At 41.4% G+C, this 22123-nt stretch overlaps 1 protein-coding gene across 25 annotated transcripts in view; it reads left to right on the top strand.

The window, feature by feature from the left end:
• The window catches only part of RMND1 (required for meiotic nuclear division 1 homolog), a 39478-nt gene that overhangs the window by 3580 nt on the left and 13775 nt on the right, over window positions 1-22123 (top strand). For 8 of the 25 annotated variants that reach the window (XR_010599724.1, XR_010599723.1, XR_010599722.1 and 5 more), the window contains exons 2-4: window positions 7029-7537; window positions 16299-16407; window positions 20901-20976. Coding sequence is in view for 20 of the 25 variants with exons in the window: in XM_005301395.5 (XP_005301452.1) it covers window positions 7043-7537; window positions 16299-16407; window positions 20901-20976 (680 nt within the window). In the remaining 5 variants the exon portion in view is untranslated. Of the gene's footprint in view, window positions 1-3505; window positions 4234-4708; window positions 5321-7028; window positions 7538-7953; window positions 8219-16298; window positions 16465-20900; window positions 20977-22123 lie in introns of those variants that run through there. The other 17 variants (XM_065588816.1, XM_065588815.1, XM_065588823.1 and 14 more) reach the window with 12 other exon arrangements.

Raw genomic sequence — 22123 nt, 5'->3', positions numbered from 1 at the left:
CTCTGAAACTATAGAAAATGATGGTGATCTTGAAGGTGGATAGTCTTCAGAATTCTGTATGTTGAAGATGGATTCTCCTAAACAAAATAAGTCAATGTGGTTATTTAATTATTATTACTATACTGCTCATTTAGTATTACTCATTGCATTCATTGACACTCAGTACTACTTTAAAGGTGAAATTGTAAAAGGAAGATCTGCCTATTTCAGCGATTTATTTTTTATCACAACTGCATCTAAAAAAGATAGTACCATAGAGTAACAACTATATTTTTTGCTCAAACATGAGAATTCAAGAATAGTCCAGAAGGAAGACAGGCAGTCCTTAAGAAAGAAGTATGAAATAAAAAAGTTTACCAACCTGAAGATCCTGCATGTTCAGATATGTTCCTTTCATCATCTTCAACGCAGCTTCCTCCTAAGAAGGAATACGTCTCATGATGTTGTTTAATTCTGGCAACCAGGCGTTGCATTTCTTTGTTGCACTGTTTGCATTTTGCACACATGCCTGTCTTACCAACAGGTAGAGGAACTTTGTTAAAATATTCCCAAACTGGGTCTCTTTTATGGCCTGCTGCCATTATAGGTTTTCCCTTCTAGTGAGAGAATTGTATGGTAGATCTCAAATCAATGAAGGCTACCCTCAGAAAGACCTCAAGACTTCTGGAATATGTTGCTCAAACAGTTTCACTTTTGTTTCTACTGCCTGTCCCTCCCTTCTCACATTTATCTCCAGACTTCTTCTCCTTCTCCAGATCTTCTATTAATTGAACTGTTTGAAACTTTGCACTTTTAGAGAGAGGTAAGGTATTGACTCTGTGTACACAAAATTCCAGGGACAATAGGGTTGAGGTCTATTATTTCTCACCTCTGAATATTTATTTATTTTATTTTAAAACATTTTTGCTGCTAACAAGCATGTTATCTCTGGAGACACAAATCTACAGTTTGAGAACTGCAAAACTAAGCATCTCTAATGGTATCTTCTAGACTGAGCACTGAGTCCCATTGGGTAGATAGAAATATTAACCTAAATAATCTATACAGAAGACTCTGGAACCCCACAAGATTGGGTCCCTAATCCATGAACTATTGGAACTCATTTACAAAAATTTTCTTAAACATTACATGAATATATTGTCTCATACTATAGAATTAAAATTTATAATCCCTATTCCATGGTGAGATATCTTTGAGTTATAATGTATCTTTAGATAGGATTTTTCTTCAAAAAGCATTTTATGAAAAAAATCCAATTAAAAAAAAGTTTTTTTTTTTAATCATTGATTTTTATCCACCCTGGCTGCAGAACTTTTGGATGAAGAAAGCCACATTCATGGGACTGCGTGATGAGCTTGCCCCAGCCCTGCGGCGCAAGGATATGAGAATGAGAGCTGCCCTGCCATTGGAGAAGCACGTAGCGATTGCACTATGGCAGCTGGCTACTCCAGACTGCTACCGATCGGTCACTAGTCAGTTCGGAGTGGGAAAGTCGACCATTGGACTCATGTTGACGGAAGCGTACAGGGCTATTAATCGCATCCTGCTCTGAAAGACCGTGACTCTGGGCAACGTGCGTGACATTGTAGATGGCTGTGCACAAATGGGCTTCCCTAATTGCGGAGGGACGATAGATGGCATGCATATTTCAATTCTGGCACCAGACCACCTAGCCACTGAATACATTAATCACATGGTGTATTTCTCAGTGGTTCTCCAAGCACTTATGGATCACCGTAGGCGTTTCACAGACATTAACGCAGGGTGGTCCGGAAAGGTGCATGATGCATGCATCTTTCGGAACACTGGCTTATTCGGGAAGCTGCAAGCAGGAACTTTCTTCCCAGACCAGAAGATCACCATAGGGGAAATCGAAATGCCCATTGTGATCCTGGGAGATCCCGCCTATCCCTTAATGCCATGGATTTTGAAGCCATACACGGGGTAACTTGACAGGAGCAAGGAGTGGTTCAGCAAGTGCAGAATGACTGTTGAGTGTGCTTTTGGCCATTTAAAGAACCGCAGGCGCTGCCTCTATGGGAAGCTGGACCTGGCCGATGACAATATTCCTATGCTTATAGCTGTATGCTCCATGACATTTGTGAAGGGAAGGGTGAAAGCTTCACTCAGGTCTGGACCGCAGCACCTGGAGGCGAGTTTGAACAGCCAGAGATCAGGGCTATTAGAGGGGCACAGCGTGGGGATATAAGGATCAGGGATGCCTTGAGGCAGCAATTTGAAGCTGAGCCACTAATATTTGTTGCTATGTGCAGGATTGCAGTGCTTGTAATGCTAAGAGGTGATTGGTGCACATGATGCAATATGTGGGTTTAACATAATTGTATGTTGCTTTGCATGGCTCATTTTGCTTTCAATTAATAGAATAAAGATTGCTTTCAAACCAGCACAATTCTTTTATTAAAAGACAACAATCGGAGGAGAGAGTCAAACAAAAAAAAAAACAGCAGTGAGGGGAATGGGGGAAGGGAAGGTCCCAGGAGGAGGAGGGGTCCTGGGACAGCTAAAGATTTGTGTATGTCCAGGGATCATATCCAACCTTCTCCTTTGGAGTACAATGCAGCGGGTACTGTACTTCAGCAGGGCCAAGCTGCAGAGGAATGGGTGTTGAGTGCAGTGGGTAGTGGGAGTCCGCAGTGCTGGACTGTGAGTGGGGAGGAGTGGAATGCCGCGGGTACAGACTGGAGCCAGTAGGTTGATAAGAGTATGTTGGCAGTGTCTGGGGGGCGCATGGGAAAGAGTTTTGTGACAGCGGCTGCAAGTGAGGGCGGGTGTGGAGTTTCTTGGTTTGAAGAGCTAGTATCGCCTGGGCGTGTCTGCTTGGTGCTCCATAACCTTTAAGAGCCATTCTGTGGCTTTATTCTGGCATGCCACGTTCTCCTTTCAGTCCCTCTTCTCACTGTCCTGCCACTCTTTCAATTCCTGTTGCTTGGCGGCGGAGTGCATCATAACATCACCCAGAAAGTCCTCCTTAGTTCTTCGTGGCCGCTTTCTAATTCTGCTCAGCCATTCAGCTGCCAATAACAAAGAGGGAGTCTGGGCTCCCATGGTCATCTCTGTGAAGTTTAAACGCAAGATTTTACAGAAGCAGTATTGTTTGCAACACACAGAACACTGATTTAAAACATAGCCAGTACTCACACACCTGTCACTAACTGGCTGATGCCAGGCAAGCACACATGAGCCACAAGACTCCCCAAATGGTGAGTAGCTGCAGGGGCAGGGTAAATCACTCTTCCTGGACCCTGCTGTACACTGGGCACATGGCTTGTGTGTGGGGGGGCTGATAATCATAGAATATCAGGGTTGGAAGGGACCACAGGAGGTCATCTAGTCTGCCGCCGGCTCAAAGCAGCACCAATCCCCAGACAGATTTTTGCCCCAGATCCCTCAAGGATTGAACTCACAACTCTGGGTTTAGCAGGCCAATGCTCAAACCACTGAGCTATCTCCCCCCCCCCCATTCCTGTCCCCACACTTTCCACAGAATGTGATCATTATGGAAGATATCTCACTGTTGAGGGTGAGCAGGGAATCAAGGGAGGGTCTTCTCCAAGATTGCGGCTTCCGCCCTGGCCCCTATGCGGCTCACTTGTGTGCAGCAATGGTCTTCCCCACCCCCCATGATGGCACAGTGTTGTGGGAAAGTTACTGTTAATGGGACAAGAAACAAAGCAGCTCTGCCGAAGAACCTGTGGCCGAGGATTGCCCATTATTTCCACAAGAGTTTCCTGGAGATCTCTGAGGGAGATTCCCATGAAGTGAGAGAGTCAATCAACAACCTGTTCGGCCGCTCAGACTAGGCATGCGGTGAGAGACAAGCCTGCTTTCTGCAACCCTCGTGCTGCCAACTCCTCGCTTCAGTGATTCCCAAAATCAAATCCACATACGAGGGGCCTCCTCTCCTGTTTGCGCTTCGCCAACATCCAACAGCTGTGACTGGCTAGCCTTGTCCAGGGTAGAAAAGAGCTCCTGGCTGCATGCATCTCTGGCCTCCGAGTCATCTTCTGCCTCTGGGTCCCCTTCCACATCCTCGTACAAGATCTCCTCCTCCTGGCTCGGTCCACTCTCAACTGGCACGTGAGCCACCAAAGTATCCACAGTGGTCTTCACAATGAAGGTGGGGTCACCGCCGAGTATCGCGGACAGCTCTTTGTAGACCCGGCAGCTCATGGGCGCAGCACCGGAGCGGCGGTTTGCCTCCTGCGCCTTGTGGTAGGCGTTCCGCAGCTCCTTCACTTTGACCCTGCACTGCAATGTGTCCCGGTCATGGCCCCTTTCTGTCATGCATTGTGAAATTTGTCCACAGGTGTCATAATTCCTACAGCTGGGACTGGACAGCATCCTCTCCCCAAATGCTGATGAGATCCAGCAACTCGGTATTGCTCCAAGCAGGGGATCACCTGGTGTGTGGAGCAGGCATGGCAACCTGGAAAGATGCACTGAGACCACTGCCTGCGTCACTGAGCGAACAGGAAGGGGACTTTCAAAATTCCAAAGGAATTTACGGGGTGGGGATGACAGTTGGTCACCGGAGGGCAGGACAGTAGAGTTCAAATCGATGACCAGAGAGACGAGAACAGGCATTGTGCGACACCTCCCAGAGGCCAATCACAGCACTATAATAGACCATGGTGTCTACACTGGCACCACAGTGCTGTAGCTCCGGCGCAGAAAGCTCTTGTTGGGGTTTTTTTTTTTAAAGCACTACAACTGTGCAGTTTTTGCGCACTAAGTGGCTTGGCAGTGTGTACACCTCGGGAGTTACAGTGCAGAAAGCTGCTTTACTGTGCAGAAACTTGCCAGTATAGACAGGGTCTCAGGAATCAAGTTGCATTACTGAGGCCTTGTCTGCACCTCAAATGTAGGTCGACCTAGCTACGTCGCTCAGGGCTGTGAAAAATTTTAAGTCCTCTATGGTGTGGTAGAGCCAACCTAACCCCCACTGTAGATTCAGTAGGTCAGAGGACGAATTCTTCCATCAACCTAGCTGTTGCTTCTTGGAGAGGTGGATTGCCTTTGTTGACAGAAAAACCCCTTCTGTTGCTGTAGGAAGCGTCTCTGCTGCAGTGCTTATGTAGATGTACGCTGAGTCTCTCTGTCTTGAGAAAAGAACTCTGTCCTTTGGGGAGGAGATGCCTACTGTGTCTTCTTCCATTAGTCAGAACCTAAGAAATGATCGAAACTTCCTCTCCCCCACTCAGTTCATATAGGTCTCTGCCCCTAATTATATCCTGCCTATAGTACAATTCAACTACACACAACTGGTCTACTGATTCTCTTGTTCTGCCACAACACATGAGTAAGCCCCCCATCCCACATGTCTGCAAATACCTACAAAAATGTTTAACGTTGGGAGTAGTCCTATTGAATTCACATATGTTTTTACAGGACTGGTGTACAGGCTGTGTCTCCATTGAATATTTTCAGAAATTCTTGCACAATTGGTCACTGCAGCTTCAGCAGTGCTGGTAATGGAAGAACAGTAGTGCATTTTAACCTCTGCTGTCTGCATCCAGTCTACATTAACACATTAACGTTCCCACCATTGCGAGTACTGGTAGAACAGTAGTGGTATAGACAAATGGTGGAAGAATTTCTGAAAATGCTTAGTGCTTATTATTTGTATTATGTTAGCACCTAGATGCTCCATTCAGAAGTTTAGAACATGGATTCCACAGCACTAGTTTTTTTTATGGATATCAAGGTCTTGTTACAGTGTGTGTTTTTGTACATCATTCTTCATGCACAAGAACATGACAATTTAAAGTATTATTTCAAATACATGTTGGATGATTGGGAATTGGGTTCTTGTTAGGTATACTTGTAATTTTAATTTGCATATTTCATTAGGATTGCTCCCATTCTTGAAAAACTTAACACGTTCCAAAAAAAAAAAAAAGACCCTAAGCAAGTGCAGTTTTAATTTAATTGTGCATTATGTCCCTATGAGGGAAAAGCATACCTTATCCTAGTAAGAAGCCTAAAGACCCACTGAAGATGCCTCTATGCAAGAGGTTTTTCAAAAAATGTTCTCCAAAAAGGCAATTTTTTCATAATATAACATTTGCTGGGTTTCTGTCTCTGCTTTTTATTACTAGGGTTATTTGCCTGAAAACAGATCCTGTATTTTCAGGCAAATGTTCCAAGTAATGAAAAGCAGGTGGGGAAAAGATTTAGAGTTGTGTAACTGTTTATAAATGGAATGTGCTCCATGAAGTGTTAGCAGCATGTTAAATCTACCACCTTTGGAACACTCTGGCAGCTCATTCATATTGGCACACATGATGTGGTCCAAAATCTTCAGGCACTCACTCTCATTCTAGCATAACTGATCTTATTTTGGTTAGTGCTAGTTAGTTACTGGACAATGTCAAACTCCTGTCAAAATCAATGGGGTGGAATTCAAGCACTCTTCTGCAATAACTTGCAGGATCGAGGCCTAATTGGTATCCGTTTCTTATGGGATTCTGTATGATAGATTAATAACCACAACACTTGTATCTGTGTTGGGCTGTTTGTGAGACATGGTAATTGGCATTGTCAGGCAACATGCGTGTATTGTAGGAGACCTCTCTTTAGCAAGTGTTCACTAACTAATGTAAATGTTGGAGATCAGTATTCAGACTATAAGGTCTGTATAGTTTGATGTCCTAATCAATGTGAGCATCTTAATCCATGAGTCGAAGCTAATGGGGCCTATTCCATTATAAGGTGCTACTTGGTGTGAGTAAGGGTTTGAGAATCTAACTGTTATGCTAGCTGGTAGGCAGGCACTTCCAATCATTGCATTATCTTTTCCTGTCTTTTGCGGATGCTGGGCAAGAAATACATTTTGACCTTATTCAGGAAGAATATCACACGTGAGGGAAAAGTATTCAGAACTATCAGTATTTTTTTTTATATAGAATGCAAGAAGAGTATTGATAGGCTCTTCTCTTTAAATACAACTGAACATAATGTGATTTATTTCCAAGAGTTGATCTCTTAATTTTTTTTTTTTTATGCAGTTCAGAGTGAAGCGATGATAGTAAAACTGCTTGGATTCCTGGATAGATGTTCCCACGTTTTAATGAAAATATGTGAGTGCCAAGGCCTTCATAAACCTAGGCATCCAGTGTTAAAACTAAGCAATGATGTTGTCAGGGCATCATTCAGAACTCTAGCACCAAACAAAGTCTTGAACTTGTGCACTCCTGAAACTGCTACCTATTGCTTGACAAACCTGTGTGAACGACTCAAGAATTGGCAAAGGTCAGAAGCAAAGATTGTGAATTACCAGATCGGAGAAGTTTATCCTCCATTCAGGGACCATTTTGATACTCTAAGGACTGTGATATACAAGCATGGACTAAGTAGTGTTAGAAAGTTTATGAAAATGCCAAAAAGATCTTATTCAGTTGTATCAACTAGTAAAATACTGCCAAAACAAAGTATTCTGCCAACTAAGAGACCACCGAAGGCACCTAGGACCAAACAGCCATCCAGAGCTAACCAGCCACTAGTGTCAGAAACTGAGGTAAAGTATAAAACTTGTGTTGTCTGTGGAATGTTAAAGGAACACTGTCAATTTAGTTTAGGTCCCAATTTTTTTAACAAATACTTTTCATAAAATTAAGTGCACTCTTTTTTGGTGGAAGGAGGAGGATTTAAACATTCACATACATAATTGTGAACACAAACAGTAGGACTATGCTAATAGAAGAAAAAAAGTGAAATTCACTAGAAATAAGAATGTTATTGTCTAAAATGAGGCAGATGCAGCAAGCAAACTGCACAAATGGTGAGAAGAAAACAATATTAGAACTGAATGAGCTATAAAGATTTTTTTTTTAACTGGATTTAGCTTGTGTCCCCCTCTCTTGAGGTGTTGAAAGACCAAATCTGATCTTCAGAATTGTTTAATCTTTGAACACTCTTCTCTTTCTGCCTCAGTGATCAACTGTCACCATTTAAAAGGCTTTTAGGCCTGATCCCCACTAAGCCCCCACTTCGGACTAAGGTACGCAAATTCAGCTACGTTAATAACGTAGCTGAATTCGAAGTACCTTAGTCCGAACTTACCGTGGGTCCAGACGCGGCAGGGAGGCTCCCCCGTCGATGCCGCGTACTCCTCTCGCCGAGCTGGAATACCGGCGTCGACAGCGAGCACTTCCGGGATCGATCCCAGAACATCGATTGCCTGCCGCCGGACCCTCCGGTAAGTGAAGACGTACCCTTACTCTTCTCCATTTTTCTTCTGTTAAGAAAGTAATATGAAGGTACACAGAATAAATATCCAAATTGGTTTAAAAAAATTTCAGTTCAGGGAAGAAATAAGCAAAAATATTTAGGAAGTTTGTTTACATAGGTAACAGAAGTATAACATTTTTTCTTTTTTGAGTCTGATTTTGCTATTCTTATATTTAAAGGGATAATTATGCCGTGTCAAGCTATAGAGAAATAAATTACGCAAAAATGTTCCTTTCATTAGAAGTTCATGATATTTTCCTATAATCAATCCTGAATTAGTGCATAGTTGTTGCATTTACATTTCCCTAGGGGTTGGGGGAAGGACAGCTATACATTTTGTATAGCTAGTTTCTGGATCTGAGAATAAGCACATCATTGCACTTAATGTCTGTGATACAGTTAATGACAGGACAAATCTTGCTTCCCTGATTCATGTGGGAAGTTCCATTGACGTCAATAGAACTACTTGAATAAGCTTGGTGAGGAAGATTTGGTCTGACATTTATAAATGAAAGTAGCGTTTGTCACAAAGCCCTGCAGACTTGTTGGTTAAATAACTCCCAAATGATGGCAGAGGATAGAAACTGCATCAACAGAGCAGGAGGACTGAATCATTCAAAAGGAAAAACGAGTATGCTCTTAAGAAACCATCTGGCATCAGGATAAAGATGAGTACTATGCCAGTGTAGTGTATATTTGTTGTATTCAATCGGAACAAATCAATCAAGAAATCCCTTAATAACAACTGTCAATAGTCTATAGCAATGTTTCCCAAACTTAGGACGCTGCTTGTTTAGGGAAAGCCCGTCGGGCCGGGCTGGTTTATTTACCTGCCGCGTCCACAGGTCCGGCCGATCGTGGCTCCCACTGGCCACGGTTCGCTGCTCCAGGCCAATGGGAGCTGCTGGAAGCGGCGGCCAGTATGTCCCACGGCCTGCACTGCTTCCAGCAGCTCCCATTGGCCTGGAGCAGCGAACCGCGGCCAGTGGAAGCCGCGATCGGCCGGACCTGCGGACGCGGCAGGTAAACAAACCAGCCCAGCCCACCAGGGGCTTTCCCTAAGCAAGCAGTGTCCCAAGTTTGGGAAACACTGGTCTATAGACATCTTTGCTACCCATTTCTCAGCAAATACTAGACCATACTTAAAATTTTGCTACATGATGACCATTTTTAGCATTTTAGACTGTTTGAAAAATCTATATTTGTGTGAGCATGGCCTAAGTCAAGGACAGGAAGCTAATGCTAGGCAACCACAAAAATGACAGTAAAAATATTGAAAAGGTAGAATGTTTTCTTTAATAGGCACATTATTGAAAGGTTACAGGCTTCAGTATTTATTTAGACACATGCACGTTTATTTCAAGAGACAAAGATTCTAGGTAAAAGCTCCTTTTTAGTGCTCTAAGGTGGATGTAATGCAGTAGAAAACTGTTGCCAGGAAGTATATCTAAAAAACAAAACAAATCGCGGTCCAGGAATCGCCTATGTTTTTGCCAGTAGAAACCCAATCCAAAGGTTCCTTGAGGCAGGAAGCTGCTGCAACTTTGCATGAGTTATTAGGGACCAGTGCAGCCCACAAAGTGAGTGTGGGATGAGGAATATATTGATCAAACATATCACTTGGCAGCTTTCATCATCAGGGCTCCTTTCTGTAGAGCAGGTAGGCAGGTGCACATACTACAACCTGTTCTTTTTCAGGATTAATCCCCCACCGCTGAGGCTAAGGAGCCAGGCTAGCACAGAGATATAAATTATATTTCTCTTCAGTAGCTTGGGTGTATCTGGACTATATATTTGCTTTACAGGTTGTAAGTGATTAACCAGTTTTAAAGGTTGTTGGCAGGAATAGACCAGATGACTTGGGAAAGATCAAAGTAGAAATGGTAAAAATAATTTTGTGATATCAAAACTTCCATTTTAAGTAAATATTTTGTTTTAGTAACTTACATTGTCAGGATCCAAACTTTTGAGATACAGTTTACTCACTGTTCAAAGAGAAGGTAGTTTGGGGTTTTGTGGGTGATTTGTTAAGTTTGATGGTGGTATGCCACTATATTTTCCCCTTGAACTGAACAACTATACTCAGACGAATTTTTCAAGTAACAATAAATCATAATAATGACTTCCATCTGAGGATCTACAAATACTTCATTAATATTTGAATCTTCACAACATCTCTGAGAGGTAGGGAAATAATATTCCCATGTTACAGGTAGGGAAACTGAGGCACAGAGGTGGAATGACTTCCCAAGTCACACAGGACATCTACAGAAATAGTACTCAGATCTCCTGACTCCAAGGTCTAAGGTCTAACCACAAAGACCATGTTCCTTGGAGGAATCAAGTATATAAAGTGAATCTAATATGTGGGCGTGAAACACCTTGGAACAGATTGTTCCTATAACCATAACCCTTTGGGTGGTGATTTTTGTACACCGGAAAGCTAAGCAGGACCGACCTGGACAGTACTTAGATAGGAAATCTCAAAGAAAAACCCAGGTCCTGTAAGAAGCGGTGTTTGATTCAGTAACTGTCAATCTTTCCTCCAAGCCACTATTGAACTTCAGCTTGAGGGTGGTGCTGTAGAATAGGCTATCTGTGGAATGAGGCTGAAAACTTACGTATTAATATTGTCTAGCCATCTAAGCTTCCATTTCATTTTTTGCAAGATTATAGGGCATATGGTTCAATGTAATATATGAATTTCAGTATGGATAATTTAATGCCTGTCTACATAAATTCTCCTGTTTCTTTAAGGAGAGATGGTATTCTTCTCCACTTCCTGTCCCTAAATTGTTATGTAGTGTTTTAGCATTATTATTCTAGCCACCCTACTATGTGCAGAGGTTGTTGTAATTTGTTAGTGAGTGATTCATACATAATAGCATGTACCTTGCAATTCTTTGGGTATGTCTACACTGCAACGTAAGTCCAAGGTTAGTTGAACTTGAGTCAGATGACCTGTGTTAGGTCATCCACCATTGGCTTGAGCGTCCACATTGTATTTTAACCCTACGTTAAGACTTTTCTAACCTCTGCTGGAACCTAGGGTTCTGGTGTCCACACTGAAGTGTCCAGACCTGAGTCAAAGTAATCATATCCCAGAGTCCCTAGTGACCCTCCCCCCGCCCCAAAAATGTGGCTGCTTTAGCTCTAGGACTGTGATGCACTGTGGGAAAACTTCACTGCCCACCCTGCATGTACAGGTAGTTTGAATAGCCTGCCAACACAGCCTGCTGAGCAGTCAATTTTGGTCTGTGCACTCCCAGCTCTCTGATAGCGTGCTTGCAGATCAGAAGAGAATGGGTTAATGCTGACCTGAGCTGCTGCTGTTCGCCAAGTGGTAGTGGCTTCTGTTTTCAGTGGAGTAAATTGCAGATTGCTGGGATAGAGAGAACTAAGGAAGTTGTTCTGTGGTATTGTGGGATAGTTCTGGATGACTCCTGGGACCCAAGTCAAGCAGGGCTGCATCTACACTGCAGTGCAGTAGGGGTTGGACCTTGGGTCCTAGCTTGACTTGACAGATAACTGGCACAGGGATAGCTCAGGCTCTAGGCCTGCTAAACCTAGGGTTGTGAGTTCAATCCTTGAGGGAGTCATTTAGGGATCTGGGGCAAAATTCTGTCTGGGGATTGGTCCTGCTTTGAGCAGGGGGTTGGACTAGATGACCTCCTGAGGTCCCGTCCAACCCTGATATTCTATGATTTTATTTTATGAGGTCGGACTCTCCAGCTGGTCCTGGGAGCCTTGGATTCAAGCCCTGAATTAGTGCAATTGCAGGGTAGATGCAAGAGGGGGTTATTGTTGAGCTGAGGCTCAAGCATATGTCTACATTACAAAGTAAGCCTATGCTTGAGCCTGGAATATGGTTACTTTGATTTGGGTCTGCACACTGCCGTGCGGATGCCAGAGCCCTAAGTTCAAGCGCAGGTTAGAAAAGTCTTAATGTAGGGTTAAAATTCAATGTAAATGCTCAAGCTTAGAGTTCCCTGACACAGTTTGGCTGACTTGAGTCCCACAAACCATGGGCTTACATTGCAGTGTAGGCATACCTTCTGAGGCTTGTGAAAGGCACTATACAAAACTAACAAATTGCTTAATTTTGCCACTTTCATAAGCAGAGTGTGCATGTAAAAATACATAGTGCAGCTGTGATTTTTCCATTGTCAAAAAGCAGAGCAAACTGTCTGAAGTACTGAAATAGTACTTCTTTCAGAGGAAGCTTGCACATTTCAAAACATTATGCCAGAAGTCACACAAACTCAGACGTAATAAAAACATTTGTTATTTCAGAAATAACTTCTGTGTTTTTTCTTAATGTATAGCTCCACCTACTGGAGTGTTAACATTTTGTAACCCAGCGAAAGGTTGACACAGAACACACTGCCAGGGCTGGCTCCAGGGTTTTTGCCGCCCCAAGCGGCGCCAAAAAAAAAAAAAGCCACGATCGCGATCTGCGGCGGCAATTCGGCAGGAGGTCCTTCGCTCCAAGCAGGAGTGAGGGACCGTCCGCTGAATTGCCGCTGAATAGCTGGATGTGCCGCCCCTGATCGGAGCGGCCGCCCCAAGCACCTGCTTGGCAAGCTGGTGCCTGGAGCCGGCCCTGCACACTGCAACAAGAACTCACTTTTTTTTAACATCTACATACATTTCCTTAAAGGCATGTCTGACTTCTGCAAGATGACTGATGTCCCAATGAATGGAGCAGGGTGAATTGATTCAAATCAATCAATTGATTTAAACTGGCAAGCAGGAAACCTTGATTTAAGTAATTGATTTTAATCTTGTTTTGCATTTCTGTTTTTAATTATTTTCCTAAAAGTTTGATTCTCATTGGTTGGTTAATCATTGAAACATGTTGATTTGCAACAAAATATAGTTTTTTTACACTAAATTTGGTACTTCTTTTTGCTAACCATGGGGATAAACGATATCTACACACATTTAAGCAGTTGCATAGCTTAACATACATTTATTCAGATTCTTAATTTTTATGTTTTTATTATGTTAAGAAATGTCATTCACCATTTTTGATTCACTAGATTTTTTTGATTTTTTTTTTATTTATTATTTTTTTTACTTGTGATTGATGTCAAGCTGCCTTTGGTTGGAAATTGGAAATCAATTAAAATGCACAATAACATTTTAAAATTGCTGTTCATTAGTTAAATAAAGCTACCTTAAATGTGTTGGATGCAGAAGAAAAATTTATCAAAAGATGTTTTGCATTTAAAACTGATTTATTAAACAAAGTATCTATGGTTAGGGATTGTACTGTTTCTGATCACCGTGTCTTGCAAGGTTTTAGAACTAGCAGATCTCATCCTTACACCTTCATAGTTTAGAAGAGGAAAATTAGCTTTCCTGATCTTTCAGCTCCCAATCAGTTTCTCAACTTAGAATGAGCTAGTCATTGAATTGAACAGTTAAATAAACTAAAAGGAAGAAAATATTTTTTTTGTACCTGCAGAAGAGGCTACTCTTGTTAAAAGCTGGTGTAGCACTTCAACAAAGTCTGGTTCCAGATGCTTAGCCAGTGGGTTGACTTTCTTTAAAACTTTGGCAGCAAACACATACTGCTTGAATATTTTTATTTATATTATTTCAATAAATTATAATAAGTTTAGGCCTTAATATAGGTTATCATAATTTCAAATTTAATTTTTCATACGTTTTCCTTTATAAATATAAACCTATTTAAATGAAAAACTATGTGTTTGTGGAGTTTTTAAATCTGTTTTTATCCACCCTGAAATGGAAAATCTTTGAAGTATTTTTCCAAGGTGTCATTTGTTTTCCTCACTAAGTTTTATTCTACATAGGCCCTTACGCCGTGGTATATGAGTGCCTTCCAATAGTGTATTAAACAGTGTGACTACCCCTCTGTCACGTGTTGTTTGTTCTCTCATAATCTCCCCAGAGGGAGGAGCATATATAGTGTAGGGCTTTTTTAGAACTGTTTTAAAAAAATTTTAATATAGATGTTGCTATGTGTTTGTTGGAGAAGGCAGTGTCAAGAAAGTGTGTCTTGCACTTGTAATAGTAGGTGGTATGGTTTGTAATGGTCCTTAGTTCCTGGGGGAGTTCATTCCATGGTCTCAGACTGGCCCCTTAGAAAGTTCTGTCTCCTGCACAGACGAGCTTTACCCTTATTGTAGAGAGTTCCACTGCCAGAGCAGTGTGGTTGTCAACCAAGAGCTTTAGGCAGACTTAGATATCCTGGGCCCATGCCATGGAGCACCTTGAAGATAAAGACTTGAGACCTTGAATATGATTCTATGGGAAATCAGTGTAGAGAGCAGGGAACAGCTTTTGTGTGCTCACAGTAACCTGTGTGACTGAGGAGAGACACTGTAACATTCTGTACTAGTTGGGGTTTCCTGAGTGTTGAAGGTTTTATGCCCAGGTATATTACATTGTTGTACTCCAGTTGAGAAGTAACTAACCCTTGTATAAATGATGCCAGGCCATCATCTGCCAAAGTGGGACAGAATCTCTTAGCCTGTTGGAGGTGATAGAAAGCATTGCTCATGAATGCTTCTATGGAACAATTTAGCATCAGTGAGGAATCCAAGAATACTCCTAAACTATTAACCAAATTGACCAATTATGAATGTGTACCTTCCACCAATGGAGACTGTGCTGTGACTGAAAACCTCTTGAAAATGTTTTTCTCTACCACCAGCATCACCTCTGGTCCTTGAAAAGCACATCATCTACTCTTCCTTTGTATATCTTGAATTAACCCAGAACTCTGCAAATATTCAGGCTAAATTATTGTCACTACAGTTGTAAAAGAGCACGCTGCTGTATCTGAATCATCATAAGTAGCCTTTAGAGAGTGTTTGACTATATCCTGCCTTTTGGAATGATGGCTTTAGGTTCCCTCTTTAGGTCTTCTGGCAGGTGATCTGTGAAGGATTTCAGCTTGTTCAATTGGAAGTAGTCTCATCTAGCCAGAAGAGTCAGACAGTTAGTCATCCTCATTCACAGAGTAGATGAGGAATAAGCCTTCTTATCAAGGAGATTCAGTTTCCTTATACTCTGTCATGAGGAATGGATTTTAATATTACTTCAGCTACTACTAAATACTTGCAGCAGGGTGCTAGTAGAAATATCCCAGCCATGGCAGTGCAGATTCATCTGTGGTAGTCTCAGCTTTTGTGGAAGAAACTGGGATGAATGGATGGATTACTTGCAAGTCCTTGGATTGACTAAACAAGTCCTCAGTGATTAGTGGTACCACTATTCTGTTTAGCTGCTGTGGCCACAAGGTATGAAACAGTCTCCTATTCAGCTGAATTTTAAGTGCAGACACAGTAGGTGAGGTGGTTCTTACATTCCTAAGAGCTCATGAAGACTGACTCCGTGCATGGATGCTAAGGAATAGGTTCTTCTTCCAGGTTTCCTCTTTTAAAGATGCAAATCCTTCAGCTAGTGGGGCGGGGGATGCTGTCTTCAATGGAAACTGGAGAACTACATTTAAGAACCAGAGTCCTCAATTTTGTTACAGGGCCTTTTTCTAGGTGTTGATATTCAAGTCTGTCCAAACCATTCTGCTAGTTCCATAGAGATAATGTGATGAACAGCAGTTCATTCACCCACGTGCTTTAGACTGACTGATTCCTTCTGCCCCTTCAGTCCAAGGTCTTAATGGAGCCACACCTCTGCTTGGCTTTTGCCACAGAAAAAGGCCCTGGTGCTCAGTCTGAGCTTCTCAGAGAGCCTGCACAATCAGGAAGGATGAGGTAAAGGTAGTACAGCAGAACACGTCTCCAGCAAGTGAGTCTTTGAGGAAGATGAGCCATTGTGCATGCATTGACCTCTGTGTATTACACAAAGGGGGCACATGTGAAGCTGGTTACCTTACCAGCCATCCTTTGGTGCCAAATGAAGGTGTCCGTAGCACAGAGAGTAAAATAACAAATTTAAATTGGAAAAATGAATGTCAAATCATATAACAAACTTGGCCACAGAGCCAAACAAATATCCTGTAAACATGTCACTTCAGCCTTTTTTTAACCCAAACTTGTATTCCTTTGGCACAGGATCTGATGCAGTGTACAGCCTTCGCAACAGCAGATGAATATCATCTTGGTAATCTATGTCATGACCTGACTTCATATGGATATGTTGAAATAACAAGTTTGCCTAGAGGTAGATTTTTAAAACCTATTTTGAGCAGCTTTATCTTATTTTGGGAACAAAATATGGGTGAGTTATATAGAAAAGTAGTGATTATTTTCTACACTTTCATATGTACTTTATCTTTGACATAGTATCAGGGAATATTTTGATACCTTCGAATAAAATTTCCTTCCCTCAAAATTTTCTTAATAAAACAAAAACTGAAGACAAAACAAAACAAACTTTTGACAGAGCAACATTCTCTGCACTTGCAAATAACTTATGATTTTCCAAAAATGACATAATAGAGCTGGTTGGAAAATAGAATCCCTCCTCCCCACCAAAAATAAATTGCCCCGAAAAAATCATTTTGAAAGTTTGATAAAAGAATTTCTATTTTTACAGGAATTTTCAAATGGAAGGTTGTTCTGTTTCTAATTAACATTTCAAAACAAAATGAAGTTTTTCATGGTTCGTCGTCTTCTTCCTTTATGCCACTTTTCCTGGTGAGGGTCGCGGCGGCAGCATGGAGAGTAGGGGGGATGAGACCTCCTTCTCCTCCTCAACAGATTCCAGCTGTTGTCCCACGACTTTTAAACAAAATAAAAAATGGTGGGGGTTTTGATAACCAAAATTCTTCATTTTGAAAAATTTCAGAAATAAATAAATTGTCAAATGAAAATTTCTCAAATCTTTTGACAAAACCCTACTTTCCAACTACAAAAATTTTTAGTCTGAAAATTTTTTGACCGGCTGTCACTTATAATAAGTGCTAAAATAAGAAGGTAGCTGGTAACTGTTAAGAAGATAACATAACTAATAAGTGGTAACCTACATATTGACTACAAAAGGTCTAAACTAGAATGCAGCAATATACTATCTGTTCTGCAATCTACTTGTCACTGGCAAGTATGAAGCTTTTTCTAGTAAGTAGTCCTTTGCCATCAAATTTGGCAGAATTAAGCTTTCATGTGAAAGTTTCTAGATATTATAGTTATGAATATAGCACAGCAGTAGTTTACATGCAGATTGTCATCTTTTGTCTACAGACAGTTCTAATTCCTCTATAGCTGCCCATAACTTTACCAATCTGCAGCAAAATGAAAGTTGACCAGTCTTGGCAGTTTCACAGCTGTTAGTCAGAGCCCTGCAGATAAAAGTAAAAACATGTCTTTCGCTCTGCTGTTGCTTGGAAAAGCTATGAGACGTTGCTTTTTATTGGGGGGAGAAGCTTGGGATGGGAATAGAATAGTGAAGACATCTCTTGTGGGAAGCTGAATAGAGCAGTGGTGATATCCTCAACCAACCCATCCCACTGCAAGGGTCTTTGGGGTAGGAGGAAGGGAGGGAATGCTGCTTCTTTCCAGTAGCCAGAAAGTTTAGATGCTTCATATTTATTGGGCACTTTCTAGCGTGAGGCTGATCTTAAAAGCCCAGAACAAGATCCTGGGACAGCAGCCTGGTTAGAATCCCAACAATCTCCCCTTTCCTTGCAGCTGGCTGGACTTCTCACCAGGGCACTTTCCCTAATCATTGACGTTCTTTTCCTGATCTTTATTGGCCCTTGAGTGTCTGATAAACTTTTCCAGCCCTGATCTGTATTATGAATTTAAGAAGTATCCCCTGAATACTGCAAGCTGTATTATCTAGATCATCCCTGACAAGTGTTTGTCTAACCTGCTCTTAAAAACCTCCAGTGACTAAGGAGATTCCACAGTTTCCCTCGGCAGTTTGTTCTAGTACTTAAGTTCCCTGACAGGAAGTTTTTCCTAATGTCCCATGCTGCAATTTAAGCCCCTTGCTTCTTGTCCTATCCTCACAGGTTAAGGAGAATTTTTTTTCTCCCTCCTCCTTGTTACCAGTCTTTTATGTACTTGAAAAGTTATGGTGTCTCCCCTCAGGCTTCTCTTCTCCAGACTAAACAAAACCAGTTTTTTCAATCTTTCCTCATAGATCATGTTTTCGAGACCTTTAATCATTTTTGTTGCTCTCCTCTGGACTTTCTCCAATTTGTCACATCTTTCCTGAAATGTGACTCCCAGAACTGGACACAATACTCTGTGCTGATAAGACCTCAGCTGGAGTAGAGTGGAAAAATTACTTCTTGTGTCTTGCTTACAACACTCCTGCTAATAGATCCCAGAATGATGTTTTGCTTTTTTTGCAACAGTGTTACACTGTTGACTCCTATTTAGCTTGTGATCCACTATGACCCCCAGATCCCTTTCTGCAGTACTCCTTCCTGGGCAGTCATTTCCCATTTTGTTTGTGTGCAATTGATTGTTCCTTCCTAAATGGAGTACTTTGCATTTGTTCTTATTAAAATTCAGCCTATTTACTTCAGACCATTTATCCAGTTTTTCCAAATCATTTTGAATTTTAATCCTGCACTTCAATGCACTTGCAACCCCACCTAGCGTGGTATCGTCTGCAAACTTTATAAGCATACTGTCTATGCTGTTATCAAAATCATTGACAAAGATATGGAACAGAACTGGACCAGGACCGATCCCTGTGGGACCCCACTCAATATGCCCTTCCAACTTGAGTGTGTACCACTGATAACTACTCTGGGAACAGTTTTCCAACCAGTTACGCACCCACCTTATGGTAGCTCCCTCTAGGTTGTATTTCCTTAGTTGGTTTATGAGAAGGTCATGCAAGACCGTATCAAAAGTCTTACTAAAGTCAAGATGTACCACATCTGCTGCTTCCCCCCTATTCACAAGGCTTGTTACCCTTTCAAAGAAAGCTATTAGGTTGGTTTGACACAATTTGTTCTTGACAAATCAATGCTGATTGTTACTTACCACCTTAGAAATACTATAGTGGCAGACTACCACAGATTTTCCTAGAAGACCATAAACATGGAGAAAACAAGTATTTGGTGGGATATGGAGATGGGAAGTTATGGATTATCCTAACTAGGTCTAAACTTTTGAAATGCCTACATAATTAGTATCAGAAGGGTAGCCGTGTTAGTCTGGATCTGTAAAAAGCGACAAAGAGTCCTGTGGCACCTTACAGACTAACAGACATATTGAAGCATAAGCTTTCGTGGGTGAATACCCACATAATTAGTAATTTATTACTACATGATTCTTCATCTTTTCTCTCTCATTCTCTGTTCATGTAGTTCTCTGGTAACTACACTGGACTGAATTCTGGCATGGTATAAGTAGACAAAACTCCCATTAAATGAAATGGGATTTGTGCCCGCTTATACCATGATATTACATGATAGACGAATTTATCCTATGTCAAATGTATTTTAACCGTGATGGGAAGTATAACAAATACAGAGGAAATAACTGGGCAGTGATATTTTAAAGTGGGAAAATGAAGGGGTACGCTGACAAATACTCTCTTCCATCAAAGAACACTGATGATATTGTAATAGTTTTGCTTAGCGTTTGAGACTTGATCAACCACTACAAATTTCCCAATTCTGACTGCCTTAGTGGATAAAAGTCATGGCTTTTAAGTGGCCGATGTCAAGTCAGTTGGTGGCATCAATTCAGTTTCCATTGAAAATGAATCCACATCACACAGTCACCACCTCAAGTAGCCCTAATAGATACTTGTTTCCCAAGTAAGTTTGCAATAAGGCAAAGGATTGAGTGGGCACAGACACTGAATTTAACACTTCACCCCAGCCCTAGAAGTGATTCTGTCACATTGGGGTTGATGCACATTTGGCTACTATCTTAAGTCTTGTCTGCACTAGAAAGGGTTTGCTGGTATAGCTACACCAGCAATCCCTCATAGCTTATCCCAGTTGCCCAAATGAAATAAGCCATACCAGCAAACACTCTTTTTGCTGGTAAAACTGCATCAACACTAGGGCTTTTGGCAGCATGGCTATGTCTGTTATGGGGTCTGATTTTTCACACTCCTAACCAACATAACTATGCTGGCAAAACTTGCTGTCCTTTCTGTATGGGAAAAGAGGATTTCAGTTTTCTGGGCTGGCAAGCTCAACAAGGAGGTTGTCTGCAACTGTGGGGGCAAACCATTGTTCCTTTCACATCAGTTAAAATTCCTCTGGGTGGCATCCACTGACTCCTGGGTCTCCTTCATAGAACAGTGTATACTTTCCAGGGTTCTCTGCTTGGTATCCCCCAACTGATTCCCTTGTTTACACCTATGACCTCACTCCCATTCCTATTTTTCATTTGTTGTCCAGTGCCATCAGTTCCATCCTATGTCCTATATTCTTCATGAGTACTACATTTCACTACAATTTTTAAAGGGAACTAGGCTAGTGGAATGCAGAATCAAAATCAGGAATGAATGTGCATTTTTGAGAACCCATGCAATTTTATATATTGTAATCGCTTCCTGTACTCCCTCCTTGAAAGCATTTCTATTTTAAAAAATATATAGTACTTTTATTTTGGAAGTACTGTTCCCAGATAAAGACTGTTAAAACTGGAGTTAGTTATAAATGTTAAACAGGTTTAAAATACAGAAACTGTTCTGCCTTCTAAAGTGTTATTCCCTTCCTCTTATTTTTAAACTAGATGCAGCAAATGTTTTGGTGATTGGCACAGAAAACGCTGCAAAAGAATATGATCCTGGTATGATCTTTTTCTTCAGGTAAGTTGCAAACCAAGCCTGCCACATATGATATATGTGGATGTAGCAAGCTACTTTGTCAGAGTTCAGGGCAAATGCACCTGGATTTCCTCCTCATAGTCTGGCAAGGGTACCCATTCTATGCTTCAGGCTCCTCAAGCAGTCACCTCACTTGGGTAGAGCCCCACGTCTTTCTACAGTGTGAAAGTCAGACTGCCTTAGCAGACCTGCTTTGCTTCTCCTCAGAGGCTATAAATCTACACACATGCTAATAACTTTACCAGAGATCATCCTAACTCCAGCAGGGATTCTGGCAGGTGACCAGCCCTCTCATCCCCACCAAGGGGGTTTTCTGTGGTTACAAGTTCATAACAGCTGTTAGTGCAGAACAAGCACCCCATGAATCTGAGTTTCTCATTGTTAGGCCTCTGATCTTGCCCTCATGTAACAGGTAATGAGCAGACAAAAGTCCCCTTCTCAGGGTGAAGCTTCAAAAGGCTGAGTTACACAACTGGAGGGAGTACATTTGCATACACCTTCCCCTAGAGATTTCCTGGGAAACCCACATCTTTAAAATTCATTCTTGTCTAGTCTATTGTTTCAAATAGTCCTTTGACGCGAATAACGCTTCCCAGGGTTTATGTTAATCATATCTCCCCCTTTGGACATTGCATATAATCCCCCAATAATGCTACACATTTTTATTTTTAATACAATGAACTTGTAAGATACTGAAACTTAATTCAATAAGTTAAATTTTATTGAATTAAAGTGTGTCCAGCCTATTGCAGGAAATTGCCATATCGGTCACATATTTTATTTTAATTACAGTATGTTAAAAAAAATAAGTGTTTCCTTCTGGAGATCCAGGAAACATCATGCAACCACTTAAGTGTTAAGTAATTAAATAATTAGGACTTTAAAACTATATTTGAGTATTTTTTGTATTAAAAATTAAAGCTTGATTAACAGCATCTGTTATGGGGACCATATGAAAACTAAGCATTGTAAATTTTCTTGATTCACTTTATACAAAGGCAATTCCTGACAACTGGCCTGCTAAACCCAGGGTTGTGAGTTCAATCCTTGAGGGGGCCACCTAGGGATCTGGGGCAAATTCCTGACAACGTGACTGTAGCATTAAAGCACTTTTATGTACAAAACAATG

This window comes from Chrysemys picta, chromosome 3 (assembly GCF_011386835.1).
Source record: "Chrysemys picta bellii isolate R12L10 chromosome 3, ASM1138683v2, whole genome shotgun sequence".
Classification (NCBI taxonomy): Eukaryota; Metazoa; Chordata; order Testudines; family Emydidae; genus Chrysemys; species Chrysemys picta.
The sequence above is the reverse complement of the archived record's forward strand: the minus strand, read 5'-3'. Positions and strand labels throughout refer to the sequence as shown.